The 23,013-nt window shown below is 40.1% G+C and overlaps 1 protein-coding gene across 4 annotated transcripts in view; it reads left to right on the top strand.

Annotated features, from left to right (window-relative positions):
• Window positions 1-23,013, top strand: part of ZC4H2 (zinc finger C4H2-type containing) — a 67,450-nt gene that overhangs the window by 39,262 nt on the left and 5,175 nt on the right. For all 4 annotated transcript variants that reach the window (XM_032393824.1, XM_032393825.1, XM_032393828.1 and 1 more), the window contains one exon: window positions 22,522-22,693. In XM_032393824.1, coding sequence (XP_032249715.1) covers window positions 22,522-22,693 — 172 coding nt within the window. The remainder of the gene's footprint in view (window positions 1-22,521; window positions 22,694-23,013) is intronic.

Consider the following 23,013-nt stretch of genomic DNA (forward strand, 5'->3'; position numbering starts at 1 on the left):
AATTCAGCCAAATTCTTTGCCACTTTATAACATGGATTACCTTTCCTCTAGTTTCCAAAAGCATGTTCTTCTTTTCTCTGTGAGAATTCCTCAGAAACACCTTTAATGTCCATATTTCTATCAACAATCCCTTTGATGCAATATAGGCTTTTTTATTTATTTTATTTTTTTAAGATTTTATTTATTTATTTATTTGAGAGAGAGAATGAGAGAGAGAGAGAGAGAGAGAGCACATGGGGGGGGAGGGTCAGAGGGAGAAGCAGACTCCCTGCCGAGCAGGGAGCCCGATGCAGGACTCAATCCAGGGACTCCAGGATCATGACCTGAGCCGAAGGCAGTCACTTAACCAACTGAGCCACCCAGGCGTCCACAATATAGGCTTTTTTAGCATGCACCCCAAACATGTCCAGCCTCTACTCATCACCCAGTTCCAAAGCTACTTCCACATTTTTAGGTATTAAGGTAACACCCCACTTCAAAGTACCAAAAGCTGCTCAGTCTTCTACAACAAAATATCACAGACTGGGTGACTTATACAGCAGACATTTATTTTCTTACTTATGGAGGCAGTTATGGTCAAAGTGCAGCAAACTAGCTTTCTGGTGAGGGCTCTCTTTCTGACTTGTAATTGGCCACCTTGTTGCTGTGTCTTCACATGGCCTTTCCTCTGTGCATTCAGAGAGACAGCAATCTCTGGTGTCTCTTTTCTTATAAGAGCACCAATCCAATTGGATTAGGGTACCACATTTATTACCTCATTTAACCTTAATTTCCTCTCTAAAGGACCTCAAACTAAATGCACTCACATTGGGGGTTAGGGCTTCAACATGGGAATTTTTGAGAGACACAATACAGTCCATAACCAAACGCCAAATTTTATATGTAGCAAAAATATCTATATCTACCCTAAAATAAAGGAATTTCCTTTTAAAAGAAGGAAATAAAAGAAGAAAACATGAAATATCAGAAAGAAAGAAAACAAAGAATAAAAATATGATTAAAATACAATACATTTTCCTTCTCCTGTTTAGTTTTCTAAATCAGTTCTGATGGTGAAAGCAATAATGTAGTGCTAACATGGTTTTCAATGTATGTAGAAGAAATATTTTAGATAATTATAAAAAGTGGAAGGTAAAGGGGCATAAAGGTAGGTAATGTTTCTACTATCATACCAATAAAATGATGACACAATAGAATACAAAATTATGAAATGTAATATCTAGAGCAACCACTAAAAAACTATAGAAAGAGATACACTTAAAAACGCTATAGACAAAATATATTTCTGAAATAAAATTAATTAACCACAGGACAGCAGCTAAAAAAAGACAGAATCAAATAAAAGATCAAATGGTAAACAAAAATGAATTGGTACACTTAAGCCCTAATTTATCAATAAGTACACTAAATATAAATGGCTTAAATAATTAGATACTGATTAGCCAAGAGAATTAAAAAATGTGACCCATTTATATGCTATCTACAAGAAACTCACTTCAAATATATAGATATATGTATGTTGAAAGTGCATAGAATGGAAGAAGATATACAGTGGGTTCATTAATCAGGAAAATAGGATGAAATATTAATATCAGATAAAGTAGACTTCAGAGCAAAGAATGTTACTAGGTACATAGAGGCACATTACATAATGATAAAAGTGTCAATCCACCAAGAAGACATAGTAATCCTAAGTGGGTGTACACCAGACAAAAGAACTGCCAAATATATGAAGCAAATCTGACAGAACCAAAGGAAAAAAATAGATAAATCCAATTATAGTTGGAGACTTTAACATTCCTCTATCGTTTGGTAGAACTAGACAGAAAATCAGCAAGGGTATAGAACTCCACAACACCATCAGCAACAAGATCTACTTAACATTTATAGAACACTTATCCCAAAGACAAGTTATATATTCAAGTGCCCATGGAATATATACCACGACACATAGGCCATATCCTGGGATACAAAATAATCCCTAACAAATTTAAAAGAATGGAAAACAGAGTGTTCTCTGCATTAATAAAATCATAAGAATAAAGACATAAAAACCTTTATAAAAATATTAACAAATAGATTTCAGCAATATATAACAAGCATCATACACCATAATTAAGTGGGATTTATTCCAGAGATGCAAGGCTGGTTTGCTACTAAAAAAGTCAATGTTACTTGTCATATTAATGGACTAAAAAAGAAAAGTCACATGATCATGTCAATTGATACAGATAAAGCATTTGACAAAACTCAACACATTTATGATAATATCTCTTAGAAAACTAGGAACAGGGGAGAATTTTCTCAACTTGATAAAGTGTACCTATAAAAACTTTCCAGGTAGCTAACATTATACTTGATTGTGAAAGAAGTATAATGTTATCCCCCCAAGACCAGGAAGAAAGCAGGGATGTCCATTCTCAGCACTGCTAGTCAATATAGCACTAGAGGCTCTAGACAGGACAATTAGTCAAAAAAAATAAATAAAATACCTACAAATGAAAAGGAAGAAATAAAACTGTCCTTGTTTGCAGATAACGTAGTTGTCTATGTAGGAAATCCCAATAAATTGAAAACAACAGAAACCCAAAAAAGTCCTAGATCTAATAAACTTATATAGCTACAGTAATCAAGGTTATGTGGTATTGGCAAAGGGACAGACACATAGATAAATGGAACAACATTGAGAATTGAGAAATTGACCCACAAAAGTATGGCTAACTGATTTTTGACAGAGATGCAAAGTAATTCAACATAGGCAGGACAGTCTTTACAACAAATGGTGCTGGAGCAATTGGATATCCATAAGCAAAAAAGAAAAAAAAAAGGTGGGGGGAATCACAGCCTAAACCTCACACTTTATACAAAAATTAACTCAGAGTGAATTGTAGATATAAATGTAACTATAAAAATTTTAAATGATAATATAAGGGAAAATCTGCAAAACCTAGAGCTTGGTGAAGAGCCTTAGACCTGACACCAAAGCATTATCCATAAAAGAAAACTTTGATAAATTGGACTTCATAAATTTTTTTTAATGTTCTGCTAAAAATCTGATTAAGATGATGAAAAACAAGCCACTGACTGGGAGAACATATTTGCAAACCACATATCTGACAAAGGACTCATGTCTAGGATATATAAAGACTCTCAAAACTCAACTATTAGAAAGCAAATAATCCAATTAAAAATGGACCAAAGACATACATAGCCATTTTATGGAAAAAGATATACAGTTGACAAATAAGTACATGAAAAGATGTTCAACATCACTAGCCATTAGGGGACTGCAAATTAAGATCACTTTGTGGGGGGGGACCTGGGTGGCTCAGTCATTAAGCATCTGCCTTCGGCTCAGTTCATGATCCCAGGGTCCTGGAATCGAGCCCCACATCGGGCTCCCTGCTCAGTGGGAAGCCTGCTTCTCCCTCTCCCACTCCCCCTGCTTGTGTTCCCTCTCTCTGTCAAATTAATAAAATCTTTTTTTTTTTTTTTAAATCACTTTGAGGTATCACCACATGCCTACTAAAACAGCTCAAGTAAAATGGCTAACGAGGTAGAGGAACTGGATCACTCATGCATTATTGGTGAGCATGTGAAATGGTACAGCCACTCTGGAAAACAGATTGGCAGTTTCTAGAAAAAGTAAACATGTAATTACGATACAACCCAGCAATTTCAGTCTTGGTCATTTATTCTAAAGAAATGAAAACTATGGTCACACTAAAACTTCTACATTGATATTCATAGCAGCTTTATTCATAATTGCCAATACATAGAATCAGCACAGATGTCCTTTAGTGGGCATTGTTTAGAATTGTCAGTGCATTGTGATAATAAAGAGCAGACCAACTTTAGTTGGTTCTATGATTATTTTTTAAATATCTACACACAATGTACCTTTTATTTTCTGCACCCAGGGTGGACTGTTTCCACTTTCCTGCCCTTGGTATACCACTGCTGAGAGGTAACAGTAGTATACCACCAAAGCCTCAGTTCCCTCCACTAAAGCATGGGCCAGACTCCCCCCACAGAAACTGACATCAGAAATAGCATTAAAGAGGGGTGCCTGGGTGGCTCAGTCAGTTAAATGTCTGCCTTCGGCTCAGGTCATGATCTCAGGGTCCTGGGATCAGGCTGTGATGAGCTCTCTGCTCAGCGGGAAGTCTGCTTCTCACTCTCCCTCTGTGCTCTCTCTCTCTCACTCTCAAGTAATAAATAAATAAATAAATAAATAAATCTTTAAAAAAAAAAGAAATAGCATTAAAGAGAGGCTGTTTCTGAAACCCATTTTCATAACTGTTTCCCTCCTCTAACCAGGAGTCTTGGGCCTTCTGCCCCTTAATCAAGGTTTCTAGTCCTTCCTATTTCTTGCCACAGTGGACAATTGAAGAATCCTCCAAAGCACCATGGTTACAGGCAGACATTGTGGCTTCCCTGGGCCTCATACCCAAAGGATGAAGCTGCCATTTTGCTGGTGACAGCCCTCCTTCTCAGAGAGAGGAAATAACACTGATGCTTTAAGGAAGACTGTGCCTTTGATTTTCCAATTAGAGGGAGCACTTGACTATGAACCAATCGGGTGAAAAGTCTTTGCTTTATTTTGATTTAATCTGGGACCATAGTGTCTCTCCTGCCTTAAAACATGAGGTTCTATAAGCAGAATTAAGCATGGAGGAAGGAAGGAGAGGATAACGTAAAAAGCACTCATCCAAGCAGAGAAAGATGTACCATGCTGGTTTCTATGAAGTGTTAGTGAGAGTCCTCTCACCCTGATTTCATTTAGTAGTCGTTGGCATCTTAATTGAATTGGGTACAAATTAGGAAGGCTCAGCCCAGTTCTATAAAATTATTTATATTGAAATTATGAGGTGGCTTATGCTAATAATTATTATTGTAATCTTAGTAACTGCTAATATGTCTTGCTGCTCATGCTAGTACATGTACACACATGCACACACATGCACACGCACACACACAGACCCTACTCATTGTAGACTTTTTATAACAAAGTTAAAACAACTGTGGGAGATAACCATAGCAGAAGAGTTGGGCAGAGTGGGGAGAGAAGGGTACTATAATTTGTTGACTGCTCACCAAGTGCCACATATTCTGCTTGGGGACTTTACATGTCTTATCTCATTTAACCCTCACCACATAACCAGTAAAGTAGGTGCTATTCTTATTCCTGTCTTACTAATGAGGAAGCTAAGACCGAGAGAAGTGAGATAATTAGATTTATGTCACTCTCTTGATGCTTGAAATACTACAATGATTCCCCCTCTCCCTAAAGATAAAAGTCCTAAATCCTCATCTCAATCTCCAGGCCACATTCTGGCATCCTCCCTAATTTCATCTCAGGCCTCCTCCCTCTTATAGTAAATGCTCCAGCCACACTGACCTTTGTTTAATTCCTGTGATGTGCCATATTCTTTTCTGCTCCAAGGACATTACCCGTGCTGTTCTTTCTGCCTGGACTGCTTTCCTCTGTGACTACCTGCACTCACCAGCTACATCCTACTCATTTTCCAGGTCTTAGCTTAATGTCACATCCACAGATTCTCAGGGAAGCATCCCCTGACTGCCCTCTTTACTCTAAAATGTCCCTCAGACTATGTTAGATCCCTTTGTTGTGTTTTTCTATTGCATTCTACATCTCATCCCTACTACTCATCACATAGTTTTTCATAAAACAATGCGTTCAGGAATTTAAATTAAAAAAAAAAAAAAAAAAAACCTGTACAGGGTCCTTTTTTCCTTTTTTTTTTTTTTTTGGCCATTCTTAAAATTTTATTGTAGAGGAAATTCTGAGATCACAGTTTTTCACTCTGTGTCTGCCATACCTTTCTACATTACTACCTTAAATGCTCTTCCTGATAATATAGACTTTAACCTTCTAGTTATTTTTAATTTAAATTCAATTAGCCAACATATACTACATCAACAGTTTCAGATGTAGTGTTCAGTAATTCATCAGTTGTGTGAAACACCCAGAGTTCATCACATCACATGCCCTCCTTAATGCCCATCACCCAGTTGCCCATCCCCCCACCCACCTCCCCTTCAGAAACCCTCAGTTTGTTTCCCAGAGTCAAGAGACTCCCATGGTTTGTCTCACTTTATAAATTCTTCCCATTCAGTTTTCCCTCCCTTCCCCTATGATCCTCTGTGCTATTTCTTATATTCCACATATGTGTGAAACCATATGATAATTGTCTTTCTCTGATTGACTTATTTCATTACCATAATACCCTCCAGTTCCATCCATGTCGATGTAAATGGGAGGTATTCAACCTTTCTGATGACTGAGTAATATTCCATGGTATATATAAACCACATCTTCTGTATCCATTCATCTGTTGAAAGATATCTTCGTTCCTTCCACAGTTTGGCTATTGTGGACATTGCTGCTATGAATATTGGGGTGCAAGTGCCCCTCTGTTTCACTAAATCTGTATCTTGGGGGTAAAGTGCAATTGCTGGGTTGTATGATAGCTCTACTTTTAACATCCTGAGGAACCTCCATATTGTTTTCCAGAGTGGCTGTACCAGCTTGCATTCCAACCAACAGTGTAAGAGGGTTCCTCTTTCTCCACATCCTCACCAAAATTTGTTGTTTCCTGTCTTGTTAAATTTAGCCACTCTAACTGGTGTAAGGTGGTATCTCATTGTGGTTTTGATTTGCATTTCCCTGATGACCAGTGATGTGGGGCATTTTTTCATGTGTCTGTTGGGCATTTGTATGTCTTCTTTGGAGAAGTGTCTGTTCATGTCTTCTGCCCATTACTTGACTGGATTATTTGGTTTTCGGGGGGGTGTTGAGTTTGATAAATTCTTTATAGATCCTGGAAACCAGTGTTCAGGGTCCATTTTAGTCATTAGATGAAGCAACCTGTCCACAGACTATTCTATTCATTGCCCTGTCCCTAGCAAGTGGTACAGTGCATGGTGCATGATAAATGTCCCTAAAATATCTGCTGAATAAATGGACTTTATATATAAATCCTATGTAATTGGCATAATAGATGCTCAATAAATATAAACTATAAATATAGCTGTTATTATTATTAATTTCTCTTTTTTCTTTATTTTTATTAAGTTCAATTAGCCAACATATAGTACATCATTAGTTTTTGATGTAGTATACAATGATTCCTTAGTTGCATAACACACAGTGCTCATTAGATCATGTGCCCTTCTAATGCCCATCACCCAGTTACCCCATCTCCTATCCCCCTCCCTTCTGTAACCCTCAAAATTTGTTTCCCAGACTCCAGAGTTGCTCATGGTTTCTCTCCCTCGCTGATTTCTTCCCATTCATTTTTCCTTCCTTTCCCCTATGCTCTGTTGTGCTATTCCTTATATTCCACATATTAGTGAATCCATATGATAATTGTCTTTCTCTGCTTGACTTATTTCACTTAGCATAATACCCTTCAGTTCCACCCATGTTGATGCAAATGATAGGTTTTCATCCTTTCTGATGTCTGAGCAATATTCCATTGTATATATGAACCACATTTTCTTTTTTTTTTTTAATTTCATTATGTTATGTTAGTCACCATACAATACATCATTAGTTTTTGATGTAGTGATCCACGATCCATTGTTTTCGTATAACACCCAGTGCTCCATGCAGTACGTGCCCTCCTCAATACCCATCACCGGGCTAACCAATCCCCCCTCCCCCCTCCCCTCTAAAACCCTGTTTGTTTCTCAGGTCCATAGTCTCTCATGGTTCATCTCTCCCTCCAATTCCTCCCCCCATTTTTCCCTTCCTTCTCCTAATGTCCTCCATGTTATTCCTTATGTTCCACAAAGAAGTGAACCCATATGATAATTGACTTTCCTTGCTTGACTTATTTCACTTAGCATAATCTCCTCCAGTCCCATCCATGTTGATGTAAAAGTTGGGTATTCATCTTTTCTGATGGCTGAGTAATATTCCATTGTATATATGGACCACATCTTCTTTATCCATTCATCTGTTGAAGGGCATCTTGGCTCTTTCCACAGTTTGGCTATTGTGGACATTGCTGCTATGAACATTGGGGTGCATATGGCCCTTCTTTTCACTACCTCTCTGTCTTTGGGGTAAATACCCAGCAGTGCAATTGCTGGGTCATAAGGTAGCTCTATTTTTAAATTTTTGAGGCACCTCCACACTGTTTTCCAAAGTGGCTGTACCAACTTGCATTCCCACCAACAGTGTAAGAGGGTTCCCCTTTCTCCACAACCTCTCCAACATATGCTGTTTCTTTCCCTGTCCATTTTTGCCATTCTAACTGCTGTAAGGTGGTATCTCAATGTGGTTTTGATTTGGAATTCCCTGATAGCTAATGATGATGAACATTTTTTCATGTGTCTGTTAGCCATTTGTATGTCTTCTTCAGAGAAGTGTCTTTTCATATCATCTGCCCACTTTTTGACTTGATTATTTGTTTTTTGGGTGTTGAGTTTAAGAAGTTCTTTATAGATCTTGGATACCAGTCCTTTATCTGTAGAGTCATTTGCAAATATCTTCTCCCATTCTCTGGGTTGCATCTTTGTTTTGTTGACTGTTTCCTTTGCTGTCGAGAAGCTTTTTACCTTGATGAAGTCCCAAAAGTTCATTTTTGCTTTTGTTTCACTAGCTTTTGGAGATGTATCTTGAAAGAAGTTGCTGTGGGCGATGTCAAAGAGGTTACTGCCTATGTTCTCCTCTAGGATTTTGATGGATTCCTGTCTCACATTGACGTCTTTCATCCACTTTTATCCTTGTGAGTGGTGTTAGAGAATGGTCAATTTCATTCTTCTGCATGTGGCTGTCCAATTTTCCCAGCACCATTTATTGAAGAGACTGTCTTTTTTCCATTGCATGTTTTTTCCTGCTTTGTCAAAGATTATTTGACCATACACTTGAGGGTCCATATCTGGGTTCTCTATTCTGTTCCATTGGTCTGCATGTCTGTTTTTGTGCCAGTACCATGCTGTCTTGGTGATCACAGTTTGTAATATAGCTTGAAATCGGGCAACGTGATGTCCCCAGCTTTGTTTTTCTTTTTCAACATTTCCTTGGCGATTCGGGGTCTTTTCTGATTCCATACAAATTTTAGGATTGTTTGTTCCAGCACTTTGAAAAATGTCATTGGACTTTTGATCAGGATGGCAATGAAGGTATAGATTGCTCTGGGTAGCATAGACATTTTAACAATATTTATTCTTCTGATCCATGAGCATGGAGTATTTTTCCATCTTTTTGTGTCTTCTTCAATTTCTTTCATGAGTGTTTTGTAACTCCTAGAGTACAGATCCTTTACCTCTTTGGTTAGGTTTATTCTGAGGTATCTTATGGTTTTTGGTGCTATTGCAAATGGAATCGTTTCTCTAATTTCTCTTTCTACAGTTGCGTTGTTAGTGTATAAGAAAGCAACTGATTTCTGTGCATTGATTTTGTATCCTGCCACATTACTGAATTGCTGGATGAGTTCTAGTAATTTGAGGGTGGAGTCTTTTGGGTTTTCCACATAAAGTATCATGTCGTCAGTGAAAAGAGAGAGTTGGACTTCTTCTTTGCCAATTTGAATACCTTTTATTTCTTTTTGTTGTCATATTGCTGTTGCTAGGACTTCTAGTACTATGTTGAACAATAGTGGTGAGAGTGGGCACCCTTGATGTGTTCCTGATCTTAAGGGAAAGGTTCTCAGCTTTTCCCCATTGAGGATGATATTCGCTGTGGGTTTTTCATAGATGGATTTTATGAGTTGAGGAATGTTCCCTCTATCCCTATACTCTGGAGAGTTTTAATCAGGAAAGGATGTTGTATTTTGTCAAATGCTTTTTCTGCATCAATTGAGAGGACCATATGGTTCTTCTCCCTCCTCTTATTAATGTGTTCTATCACACTGATTGATTTGCGAATGTTGAACCACCCTTGCATCGCGGGAATAAATCCCACGTGGTCGTGGTGGATGATCCTTTTAATGTATTGTTGGATCCTATTAACTAGGATTTGTTGAGGATTTTGGAATCCATATTCATCAGGGATATGGGTCTGAAATTCTCCTTTTTGATAGGGTCTTTGCCTGGTTTGGGGATTAAGGTAATGCTGACCTCATAGAATGAGTTTGGAAGTTTTCCTTCTGTTTCTATTTTTTGAAACAGCTTCAGTACAATAGGTATTATTTCTTCTTTGAATGTTTGGTAGAATTCCCCCTGGAATCCATCAGGCCCTGGACTCTTGTTTTTTGGGAGGTTTTGGATCACTGCTTCAATCTTGTTACTGGTTATTGGCCTATTCAAGTTGTCAGTTTCTTCCTGTTTCAGTCTTGGCAGCTTTTAGGTTTCCAGGAAGGCCTCCATTTCATCCAGATTGCTCAGTTTATTGGCATATAGTTGTTGATAATAATTTCTAAGAATTGTTTCTATTTCCTTGGTGTTAGTCGTGATCTCTCCCCTTTCATTCATAATTTTATTAATTTGGGTCCTTTCTCTTTTCTTTTGGATAAGTCTGGCCAGTGGTTTATCAATCTTATTAATTCTTTCAAAGAACCAACTTCTAGTTTCGTTGATCTGATCTACTGTGTTTCTGGTTTCTAATTCATTGATTTCTGCTCTAATTTTAATTATTTCTCTTGTAATGCGTGGCTTAGGCGTCATTTGTTGCTTTTTCTCTAGTTCTTATGGTGTAGAGTTAGTTGGTGAATTCGGGATTTTTCTGTTTTTTTGAATGAGGCTTGGATGGCTATGTATTTCCCCCTTAGGACTGACTTTGCAGTATCCCATAGGTTTTGGACCGATGTGTTTTTGTACTCATTGATTTCCGTGAATTGTTTAAGTTATTCTTTGATTTCCTGGTTGACCCAAACATTCTTGAACAGAGTGGTCTTTAGCTTCCTAGTGTTTGAATTTCTGCCAATTTTTTTCTTGTGATTGAGTTTCAGTTTTAGACCATTGTGGTCTGAGAATATGCAGGGAATAATCTCAATCTTTGGTATCAGTTGAGACCTGATTTGTGACCCAGTATGTGGTCTATTCTGGAGACTGTTCCATGCAGGCTCGAGAAGAATGAGTATTCTGTTGTTTTAGGGTGGAATGTTCTGTAAATATCTATGAGGTCCATCTGGTCCAATGTATCATTCAAAGCTCTTGTTTCCTTGTTGATTTTCTGCTTAGATGATCTGTCCATTGCTGAGAGTGGAGTATTGAGGTCTCCTACAATTAATGTATTGTTACCAATATGACTCCTTATTTTGGTTAACAGTTGGCTTATATAGATTGCTGCTCCCATGTTGGGGGCATAGATATTTACAATTGTTAGATCTTCTTGTTGGATAGACCCTTTAAGAATGATACAGTGTCCTGGGGAGCCTGAGTGGCTCAGTCATTAAGCATCTGCCTTCGGCTCGGGTCATGGTCCCAGGGTCCTGGGATTGAGCCCCGCATTGGGCTCCCTGCTCGGCGGGAAGCCTGCTTCTCCCTCTCCCACTCCCCCTACTTGTGTTCCCTAGCTCACTGTGTCTCTCTCTGTTAAATAAATAAAAAATCTTAAAAAAAAAAAGAATGATATGGTGTCCTTCTGTGTCTCTAAATACAGACTTTAGTTTAAAATCTAATTTGTCTGATATACGAATTGCTACCCCAGCTTTCTTTTGAGGTCCGCTGGCATGGAAGATGGATCTCCATCTCTTCACTTTCAGTCTGAATGTACCTTTAGGTTCAAAATGAGTCTCTTGTAGACAGCATATGGATGGGTCCTGTCTTTTTATCCAATCTGCAACCCTGTGCCATTTTATGGGAGCGTTTAGGCCATTCACATTGAGAGTGACTACTGAAAGATATGAATTAATTGCCATCATGTTGCCTGTGAAGACGTTGTTTTTATAGATTGTCCCTGTAAATTTCTGTTGCATATCACTCTTGGGGTATTTCTCCTTTTATAGAACCCCCCTTAATATTTCTTGTAGGGCTGGCTTAGTGGTCACATATTCTTTCAGCTTCTGCCAGTCGTGGAAGCTCTGTATCTCTCCATCCATTCTAAATGAAAGCCTTGCTGGATAAAGTATTTTTGGCTGCATGTTCTTCTGATTTAGTACCCTGAATATGTCTTGCCAGGCCTTTCTGGCTTGCCAGGTCTCTGTGGATAGGTCTGACGTTATTCTGATTTTCCTCCCTCTGTACATAAGGAATCTCTTCCCCCTAACTGCCCTTAAGATGGTTTCCTTGGTTCTAAGATTTGCAAGTTTTACTATTACATGCCAGGGTGTTGGCCTGTTTTCCTTGATCTTGGGAGGGGTCCTCTCTGCCTCTAGGAGTCGAATGTTTGTTTCATTCCCCAGATTATGGAAGTTCTCAGCTACGATTTGCTCAAATACATCTTCTAGTCCTCTCTCTCTGTCCACTCCCTCCGGGATTCCAATAATTCTGACATTGGAACTCTTCATGGTGTCACTTATTTCTCTGATTCTATTTTCATGGATTCTGAGTTGTTTTTTCCTGGCCTCCTCTTTTCCCTTTTTATCTATTATATTGTCTTCCAGGTCACTTATTCTCTCTTCTGTCTCAGTTACCCTAGCTTTTAGATTATCTAGATTGTATTGGATCTCACTGATAGCATTTTTAAGTTCTGCCAATTCACCTTTTATTTCTGCCCTTAGAGACTCTATGTTGCCATTAATTGATTTCTCCATTGTAGCCATTGTCTTCACAATTGCTAGCCTGAATTCCATCTCCGACAACTTGGTTATATCTGCATCCATTTGTAAATCTGCAGCATAAGTCATAATCTCTGATTCTTTTCTGTTTCAGGGGCTCCTCCTCCTAGTCATTCTGTTGATGGGTGTTTGAGGAAATGTATAGAGTCCAAATTATTGATCAGAACCCAAGCAAGATGCACCTGTTTTCTTGGGACCTTAGGGTTGCTGGCCTCTTGTTTTCCCAGCCTATCTTCCCTGGGAGGGGCCTGCCGCGCTGTTACTTAGGCAACCCTCTTTGGGTGGAGTTGCCCTGCACCCCTGTGGTGGGGGATGGGCTCAGTGGGAATCAGTCTTTGGGGCTTTTGTTCTCTGGCGCCTTTCCCTGGTGGCTTTCCACGTCTCTTCCACGAGTCAGAGCAGAAGAGACCGTTTCCAACCCTCTGCCTCAGAGCAGAGAGACCACAGTCTGTTCTTCAGTGAGCCCTCCAGGCTACACTGTCTCCGTTTCTGTCCGTGCTGCTATAAACTGTAGCGTCCTGGGTTGTGCGCCCCTCTGCAGCACTCCCAGTGCTGCCTCCAGGTTGGGGCATGTCTCTGCTCTTTGTGCTTCTAAAACCGCCAGCCGCTCCCAATTCGCGCTTGCGACTCCGCCAGTTCGGTTTCTGACCAGGGGGCTGCAGTTCGCGTTTGCGCGACTCCGTCGCTCCGGGTTTCTGTCCCCGGGGCTACAGTTTGCGTGCGCGCGACTCCGTCGCTCCGGATTTGCACCCCGGGGGCTGCAGTTCACCCGCACCACCCCGGCGCTCCTGGTTTCCGTCCAGGGGGCTGCAGTTCATGTGCGCGCGACTCCGCGCCTCCAGTTTCCGTCCCGGGGGGCTGCAGTTCGCGTGTGCGTGACCCCGCAGCTCTGGGTTTCCGTCCCTGGGTCTGCCCTAAAGTCCTTTCCCCGACGCTACCTGTCTGCAAGTCTGTGCCCGTCCGCAGCGCGCGAGGCTGTCACTCACCGGCAGTGTCGGATCCCCACAGCCAGTCACCCTCCCGCTGCCGTTTATCCTCCGATATCTGCCCGCAGAATCATGGCTCTCCGCTTCGTACCTCAAACCCAACCACCTGCGATATTCTGTTTGTAGAGATCCAGATCTTCTTACATCTCAGGCTGGTTTCTTGGGTGCTCAGAGTCGTCTGGTAGATATCCAGCTCAATTCCGGGGACCAGCTGAAATAGGGTCCCCTACTCCTCTGCCATCTTTCCCCCCGACCGAACCACATCTTCTTTATCCATTCATCTGTGGAAGAACATCTTGGCTCCTTCCACATTTTGGCTATTGTGGATATTGCTGCTATGAACATTGGGGTACATGTGCCCCTTTTCACTACATCTGTATCTTTGGGGTTAAGTACCCAATAATGTGATTGCTGGGTCATAGCGGAGCTCTATTTTTAACTTCTTGAGGAACCGCCATGATTTTTTTTGAGAGTGGCTCTACCAGCTTGCATTCCCACCAACAGTGACATCCTCTATCTCCACATCCTTGCCAACATTTGTTGTTCCCTGTCTTGTAAATTTTAGACATTCTGATTGGTGTCAGGTGGTATCTCATTGTGGTTTTGATTTGTATTTCCCTGATGGCAAGTGATCTGGAGCATCTTTTCATGTCTCTGTTAGCTATTTGTATGTCTTCCTTAGAAAAGTGTCTATTCATGACTTCTGCCCATTTCATGACTGGATTATTTGTTTTTTAGGTGTTGGGTTTGAGACGTTCTTTATAAATCTTGGATATCAGCCCTTTAACTGTTATGTCATTTGCAAATATCTTCTCCCATTCCGTGGGTTGCCTCTTAGTTGTGTTGACTGTTTCATTTGCTGTGCAGAAGCTTTTTATCTTGATGAAGTCCCAATAGTTCATTTTTGTTTTTGCTTCCCTTGCCTTTAGAGACGTGTATTGCAAGAAGTTGCTGTGGCCGATGTTGAGGAGGTGATTGCCTGTGTTCTTCTCTAGAATTTTGATGGATTCCTGTCTCACATTGAGGCCTTTCATCCATTTTGAGTTTATCTTTGTGTATGGTATAAGAGAACGGACATGTTTCATTCTTCTGCATGAGGCTGTCCAATTTTCCCAGCACAGTTTATTGAAGAGAATGTTTTTTTTCCATTGGATATTCTTCCCTGCTTTGTCAAAAATTAGTTGACCACAGAGTTGAGGGTCCATTTCTGGGTTCTCTATTCTTATCCACTGATCTATGTGTCTGTTTTTGTGCCAGTACCATGCTGTCTTGATGATCATAGCTTTGTAATATAACTTGAAGTCAGGCATTGTGATGCCCCTAGCTTTATTTTTCTTTTTCAACATTCCCCTGGCAATTCGAGGTCATTCCTGGCTCCATACAAATGCTAGGATTGTTTCTTCCAGGTCTGTGAAAAATGTTGATGGTATTTTGATAGGGATTGCATTGAAAGTGTAGATTGCTCTGGGCAGCATAGACCTTTTCCCAATGTTTATTCTTCCAATCCATGAGCATGGAATGTTTTCCCATCTTTTTGTGTCTTCCCCAGTTTCTTCCATAACTCTTCTGTAGTTTCTGTAGTAAAGATCCTTTACCTCTTTGGTTAGGTTTGTTCTTAGGTATCTTATGGTTTTTGATTCTATTATAAAAGGAATCGATTCCTTAGTTTATCTTTCTTCAGTCACATTGTTAATGTATAGAAATGCAACTGATTTCTGTGCATTGAGTTTATATCCAGCCACATTTGCTGAATTGCTGTATGAGTTCTAGCAATTTTTAGGTGGAGTTTTTTGGGTTCTCCACATAAAGTATCATGTCATCTGCAAAGAGTGAGAGTTTGACTTCTTTGCCAATTTGAAAGCCTTTTATTTCTTTTTATTGTCTGATTGCTTAAGTTAGGACATCTAGTACTATGTTGAGCAGTAGTGGTAAGAGTGGGCATCCCTGTCGTGTTCCTGACCTTAAGGGAAAAGCTCTCAGTTTTTCCCCATTGAGAATGATATTTGCTGTGGGCTTTTCATTGATGCCTTTTATGATATTGAGGTATGTTCCCTCTATCCCTATATTTTGAAGAGTTTTAATCAGGAAAGGATGCTGTATTTTGTCAAATGCTTTTTCTGTATCAATTGAGAGGATCATATGGCTCTTGTTTCCTCTTTTGTTAATGGGATCTATCTCGTTGATTGATTTGTGAATGTCGAACCACCCTTGCATCCCAGGAATAAATCCCACCTGGTCGTGGTGAATAATCCTTTTAATGTACTGTTGGATCCTATTGGCTAGGATTTTGTTGATTATTTTCACATCTATGTTCATCAGGGATATTGGTCTGTAATTCTCTTTTCTGATGCGGTCTTTCTCTGGTTTTGGGATCAGGATAATTCTGACCTCATAGAATGAGTCTGTAAGCTTTTCTTCTATTTCTATTTTTTGGAACAACTTCAGTAGTATAAGTATGATTTCTTCTTTAAATGTTTGGTAGAATACCCCTGAGAAGCCATCTGGCCCTGGACTCTTGTTTTTTGGGAGTTTGTTGATTACTGCTTCAATTTCATTACTAGTTATGGTCTATCCAGATTGTCTTTTTTTTTCCTGTTTCAGTCTTGGTAGTTTATACGTGTCCAGGATTGCATCCATTTCTTCCAGATTGCCTAGTTTTTTGTCCTATAGCTGTTGGTAATAAGTTCTAATAATTATTTCTATTTCCTTGGTATTAGTTGTGATCTCTCCACTTTCATTCATGATTTTATTAATTTGGGTCTTTTCTATTTTCTTTTGGATAAGTCTGGCCATAGGTTTATCGATCTTATTGTTTCAAGGAACCAGCTTCCAGTTTCGTTTTTCTGTTCTACTGTTCTTCTAGTTTCTATTTTATTGATTTCTGCTCTAATCTTTATTATTTCTCTTCTCCTGCTTGTTTTAAGCTTTATCTGCTGTTCTTTCTCCAGATCCCTTAGGTGTAAGGTTAGCTTGTGCATTTGGAATTTTTCCAATTTTTTGAGAGCGGCTTGGATGGCTATGTACTTCCCTCTAAGGACCGCCTTTGCAGTATCCCATAGGTTCTGAACCAATGTGTTTTCATTCTCATTGGTTTCCATCAACTGTTTAACTTCCTCTTTAATTTCCTGTTTGACCCATTCATTCTTTAGCATGATGCTTTTTAACCTCCAAGTGTTTGTATTCCTTCCAAAGTTTTCCTTGTGAGTGAGTTCCAGTTTCAATGCATTGTGGTCTGAAAATATGCAGGGAATAATCTCAATCTTTTGATATTTGTTGAGACCTGATTTGTGACCCAATATGTGAGCTATTCTGGAGAAAGTTCTGTGTGCACCTGAGAGGAATGAGTATTCTGTTGTTTTAGGATAGAATGTACTGTATATATCTACAAAGTCCAACTGGCCCAATGTATGCTTGAAAGCTCTTAGTTCTTTGTTACTCTTCTGCCTGGGTGATCTGTCCATTGCTGAGTGGAGTGTTGAAGTCTCCTGGTATTAATGTATTATTATAAATTTGATTCTTTATTTTGGTTAATAGTTGGTTTATGTAGTTGGCTGCTCCCATGTTGGGGGCATAGATATTTACAATTGTTATATTTTCTTGTTGGATAGACCCTTTAAGTACGATATAGTGTCCCTCTACATCTCTTACTACAGTCTTTGGTTTAAAATCTAATTTGTCTGATATATGGATTCCTACCCCAGCTTTCTTTGGAGGTCTGTTGGCATGATAAATTGTTCTCCATCTCCTCACTTTCAACCTGGAGGTGTCTTTAGGTTCAAAATGAGTCTCTTGTAGACAGCATATAGATTGGTCCTGCTTTTTTATCTGATCTGAAACCCTATGCCATTTGATGGGAGCATTCAGCCTGTTCATGTTGAGGGTAACTATTAAAAGATATAAATTTAGTGCCATCATACTGCCTGTAAAGTCCTTGTTTCTGTAGATTGTCTCTGTAAATTTCTGGTCTATATTACTCTTCGGGTCTTTCTTCTTTTATAGAATCCCCATTAATATTTCTTGCAGGGATGGCTTGGTGGTCACATATTCTTTCAGTTTCTGACTGTCCTGGAAACTCTTTATCTCTCCTTCCATTCTGAATGACAGCCTTGCTGGATAAAGTATTCTTGGCTGCATGTTTTTCTCATTTAGTACCCTGAATATGTCTTAGCAGCCCTTTCTGGTTTGCCAGATCTTTATGGATATGTCTGATGTTATTCTGATGTTCCTCCCTCTATACTTAAGAAATCACTTACCTTTAGCTCCTCTCCAGATAGGTTCCTTTGCTCTAAGATTTGCAAGTTTCTCTGTTATATGCCAGGGTGTTGGTCTGTTTTTATTGATTTGGGAGGGGTCCTCTCTGCCTCTTGGACATGAATGCTTGTTTCCTTCCCCAGATTAGGGAAGTTCTCAGTAATGATTTGCTCAAATAGACCTTCTAGCCCTCTCTCTCTCCACCCACTTTGAGATCCCGATAATTTGGACATTGGTTTGTTTCAACACATTATTAAATTCTTGAAGCCTTTCTTCATGGGCCATTAGTTGTCTTTCTCTCTTTTCCTCAACTTCCTTTCCATCAGCCTGTCCTCTAGATCACTTATTCTCTCTTCTGCTTCATTTACCCTAGCTATTAGAGCATCTAATTTAGACTGCATCTCATTCATAGCATTTTTAAGTTCAGCCTGATTAGATCTCATTTCCACGCTTAGAGATTCTGTATTTTCATTTATGCTTTTTTCAAGCCCAGCTATTAACTTTGTGATTGCTATCCTGAATTCTATCTCTGACATCTTGCTTATATCCATATCAATTAGCTCTGTTGCAGAGAACACTGCCTCTGGTTCTTTATTGTGAGTTCCTCCTTCTAGTCATTCTGCCTAGGGGAGGATGGGTGAGCGAATGAACAGATTCCAAAATATCAACCAAGAACCAAGCAAAATTCAACCTAGAAAAAGTCTGGAGTGGTTGGAAGCCACCACAGAAAAGCAAATAAACCCAGGATGAACCAAAACAATAAAAAAGGAGGGGGAGACTATAATCTCACAGGGTGGACAAAGCAAGGTGATCTTTTTCCTGATTGGATTTTGGTTGTGTGTTAGAGAACACTACATCCCAAAATTGCAAGGAAAGCAATGTTCATATATATATATATATATATATATATATGGTAAAGTGAAAAAAGGACTAGAGTGAGGCATAAATCTATAAAATGTAGATGTGAGGGGGAAAAAAGTTAAAAAACAACTTAAAAGCATAAGTTGGGGGGTGCCTGGGTGGCTCAGTTGGTTAAGCATCTGCCTTTGGCTCAGGTCATGATCCCAGGGTCCTGGGATCTAGCCCCACATCGGGCTTCCTGCTCAGTGGAGAGCCTGCTTCTCCCTCCCCCTCTGCTACTCCCTCTGCTTGTACTCTCTCCCTCCCTCTGTCTCTCTGTCTCTCTCTCTCTCTCTGTGTCAAGCAAGTGAATAAAATCTTTTAAAAAATAAAAACATAAAAACATAAGTTGGTGAAATAAGAATATAGTCACAATGGGAAAAAGATTAAAAAAAAGAAGAAATGTAAAATTTTAGACTGAAGGATAAACGATTCAGGAGGAAACACCTGGAGATCAATATATTGTTTTCCTCTGGCTCTGGAGTTTTACAGTCCTGTGAGATATATAAGCTTGTCATTCACCTGTTCTTCTAGTCTGTCTTCTAGGTGAGAGACCTGCTGTTTTGCCTGTCAGGTGTCTTGCCTGGGCAGAGTTGCCCCACCCCTTGTCAGGGGAATGGGCTTAAGGTTAGCTGGTCCTCTATGTGGCTTTTGTTCCCTGGTGGCTTTCTGCACCTTTTCAGAGGGTCAAAGCAAAAATAGCTGTGCTGGGATCTCTGGCCCAGAGCTGCAAGATTGTGGTCCCCCTTCTTCAGTAAACCCTCCAGGTCAAACCATCTCCACTTCTGTGTTCACCAAACTCGCAAACTCTCATGGTTTGCCCCCACTGCAATTCTCCCAGGAGGACTCCCTGGGGCCCACAAATGACACTTCGCTTTGTGCCTTTGCAACTGTGAGCTGTTATCGGCTCGCGTGTGCACCCTGCTCCACTGTTCCCAGGTTACGGCTGGGTGCCATCCTACTGTCCTTTCTGGGGCCACCACCACCCTGAGAGTTGTTGCTCAGTCATGGGCTCAGCCATTTCATCACTCCCAGGGGATGTTAAATGGCCCACACATTCCAGTCCTTTTCAGGGTGCTCAGGAAGACAGCAGTCTCCCTACTCACCTGGCTTGCAGTTTATAGCCACTGGAGCTGGGAGTCCTTCCTGGGCTCACTGACCATCACCAATTTGCCCACTCCACTGCTTGGGCACTCTATTGGATCAGGCACCCCCATTTTTCTGTGTCTCCTGGGATCCTGAGACCACAGTGATGCACCTAGAATTCTGCTCTTTTCATCCCCTGTGCCTCTTTCAGAAAAGGATGTCTCTCACTGGAGCAGATTTCTAAGGGTTCTGATTTTGTGCTCTGGTGTTATATCACTTTCCAGTAGCCAGCTTATGGAGGCTCCCTCTCCCGTCCCTTTATCTTCCAATATTTCCCAAAGATTCATGGTTTTCCACTTCCTACCTTGCAAAAAGCAGTCATTTTTCTGCTTGTAGAGTTCCTGATATATTTTCTTACATCTCAGGCTGAATTTGTGTGTGTTCAGAATGTTTTCATAGATATCCAGCTAAATGTGAGGGACCAGATGAAACGAGGTCCCCTACTCTGCTGCCATCTTGCCTCCCCTTTTTTCTTTTTTTTTAATTTAAATTCAGTTAGCCAACATATAGTATATCATGAGTTTCAGATGTAGTGTACAATAATTCATCAGTTGCGTAAAACAGCTGTTATTATTATTGTCCAAAAACAAATAGCCAGTCAAGGGCAGAACCCGGATTTATACCCAGGTCTGAATCTAAACTTGTGTTCCTTTAGTAATGTTGCTCTGCTTAATACAGAAATGGGTTGTAGGGTGAGCACTGCCACAAACTGGCTCTGTGACTTAGTGTGATATACTGTATCACTTTGAATCTTATTAGTTTCTCATCTGTAAATTGGGATAAGGATAGGTAAAGTTCAGATTGCTCTGCATGTAATCTAGAGGAGGAAAATGGAAGTCTAGATAGGAGGGGCTTTAAATAATTAATTGGCCAATACAAGTCAGTTTCATCCTCTGCAAGACAGTGGAATAGGTATACCAAGAACCCTCAATATGTTTATGCTCTTTAGTCTGGGCAACCCCACTCAGGCAGTGTGGAATAGTGGGTAGTGTTAGAGAGCCCTGCATTCAAATGCCAACATCCCATTTACTAGTTCTGTGGTCTTGGGCAAGTTACTACCCGGAATCTCAATTTCCTTTTTTTTTTTTTTTTTTTTTTTTTACAAATGGGGTAATAACACCCATCATTTTTACCCTTTTCTAAGGTAACAAAATATAATAACATGAAAAGAATTGTTTTGAATAAAGAAAGAAAGAAAGTTTTGAATAAAGAAAGAAAAATTTCTCCCGTTGTCCTATCTACCTAACACAATTCTCTTTGTGGTTCTGTGCCACTGAGGGTCACCTCTTAAGGCAGGAGCCAGAGGAGAGAGAGACTAAAGACAGAAACAGGCTAAAGCGAGACCAGGGTCTAGGGTGTAGAGCAAGAGCACCCATGGGATGGGCTGGAGCAAAGGTGAAAGCCAGATACTGATGCAGAAGAAAAGAAATGCCAAATCTGAGTGATGGATAACAGCTAGGCAGTACCTGAAAACCAGAGAGTACAGAAAGCCAGTGGGAGGACAACAATGTGCTCTAGAGGGGCCTCCTTCCAAAGCTTTGTGGCTCTTTCATTTAGGCAGGCTTCAAATGGTCTTAAAGGTCTTTGAAACTGTGCCAGTATATTTTGTGCATGTATATTTTGAAAAATGCAACCCAAGTGTATATACTTTTTCATTGAGTATCATATCTTCAACATTTTCCATGTCACAAGTCTTCATAGTGATTCCTTTTAATAGCTTCCTAAATATTGCCATTTTGCTCATAGTCCAGAATGAACATTCCTGTGTGTTAACTTTTTGTTTCCCTTAATTATGTCCTTAGAATAAATTCATAGGTGTGAGATTACTGAACCAGAGAGTATACAACTGGGATTTAACAGCCAGATGCAGGTTTTATTTTTTAGGAAAAGAAATAAGCTATAGTTCTTCCATTACTCTTCCTCTTCTGGAACCAAGGAGTGGACCCTGTAGAGTTGTGCTGTCCAATTAACCACATGTGATGGTTTAAAGTTAAATTAATTAAAATTTTTAAAAAATCAAAATTCAGTTCTTCAGCTGCACTAGCCACATTTCAACTACCCAGTAGCTACATGTGCCTAGGGTATGGGAAAGTATAGGTATAGAAAATTTCCATCATTGTAGAAAATTTAATGGACAGTGCTCCTTTAAGAGTTTCTCAAAGGTCATAGTTGGCATCTTGGGTGGGAATTATTTGTGGTGTGGGACTTTCCTGTGCATTGAGAGGCTATTTAGCATCTCTGACCCATGTCCACTACATACCAGTCGTGCTCTCTCTTGAATCAGTCTAATAGCAAAAACCTCCACGTTTGCAAATGTCCCATAAGGAAATAAAATTATCCCCTTTTGATACCCACTGAGCTTCAATCTTAGAATAAAGGATCTTCTACTTTTGGGGAGATGGCTTCAGGTTGGATCTGCCTGGAGAAAGAAAAGCTTAGAAAGATGGCTTAGAAAAATAACCTTGGCTCAGAGCCTAAATCTCTACTCCATTCCCATTTTCCTCCCTTTTCCTGCTGGTCTGTTTCTTGCTTTTTGGTAATTGTAGGAACAAGACCATGCAGATGGAGAAGATCAAGGCACGTTTGAAAGCTGAGTTTGAGGCCCTTGAATCAGAGGAGAGGCACCTGAAGGAATACAAGCAGGAGATGGACCTGCTGCTACAGGAGAAGATGGCCCATGTGGAGGAACTCCGACTGATCCATGCTGATATCAATGTGGTACGTGGCTGGCTTCCCAAAGCCTACCTATGGGCCCTTTGAGGACTAGACAGTAGTGAGTACTGTGGCCTCTCTTGAGATGTGGCTGTGGCCAACTTGGGGAAGTAAGCATCAGGCTGTGGTGGAATGGAAGAATCCAAGAGTTCTGAGATCTAGCTCTGGCACTGTCACTGATTGACTGTATATGACTGGACAAGTCCCTTTTTCTCCTGGGCCTCATTTTCTCTCTCTTTACTATGACAGGGATTCAGTCACCTCAGAGCACTGATGTGCTCTCATCCTGGGAGTCTGGGAGTTGAGAGCTAGCCTTGGGGTAAAGC

This window comes from Phoca vitulina, unplaced genomic scaffold, assembly GCF_004348235.1.
Source record: "Phoca vitulina isolate PV1807 unplaced genomic scaffold, GSC_HSeal_1.0 scaffold77, whole genome shotgun sequence".
NCBI lineage: Eukaryota > Metazoa > Chordata > Mammalia > Carnivora > Phocidae > Phoca > Phoca vitulina.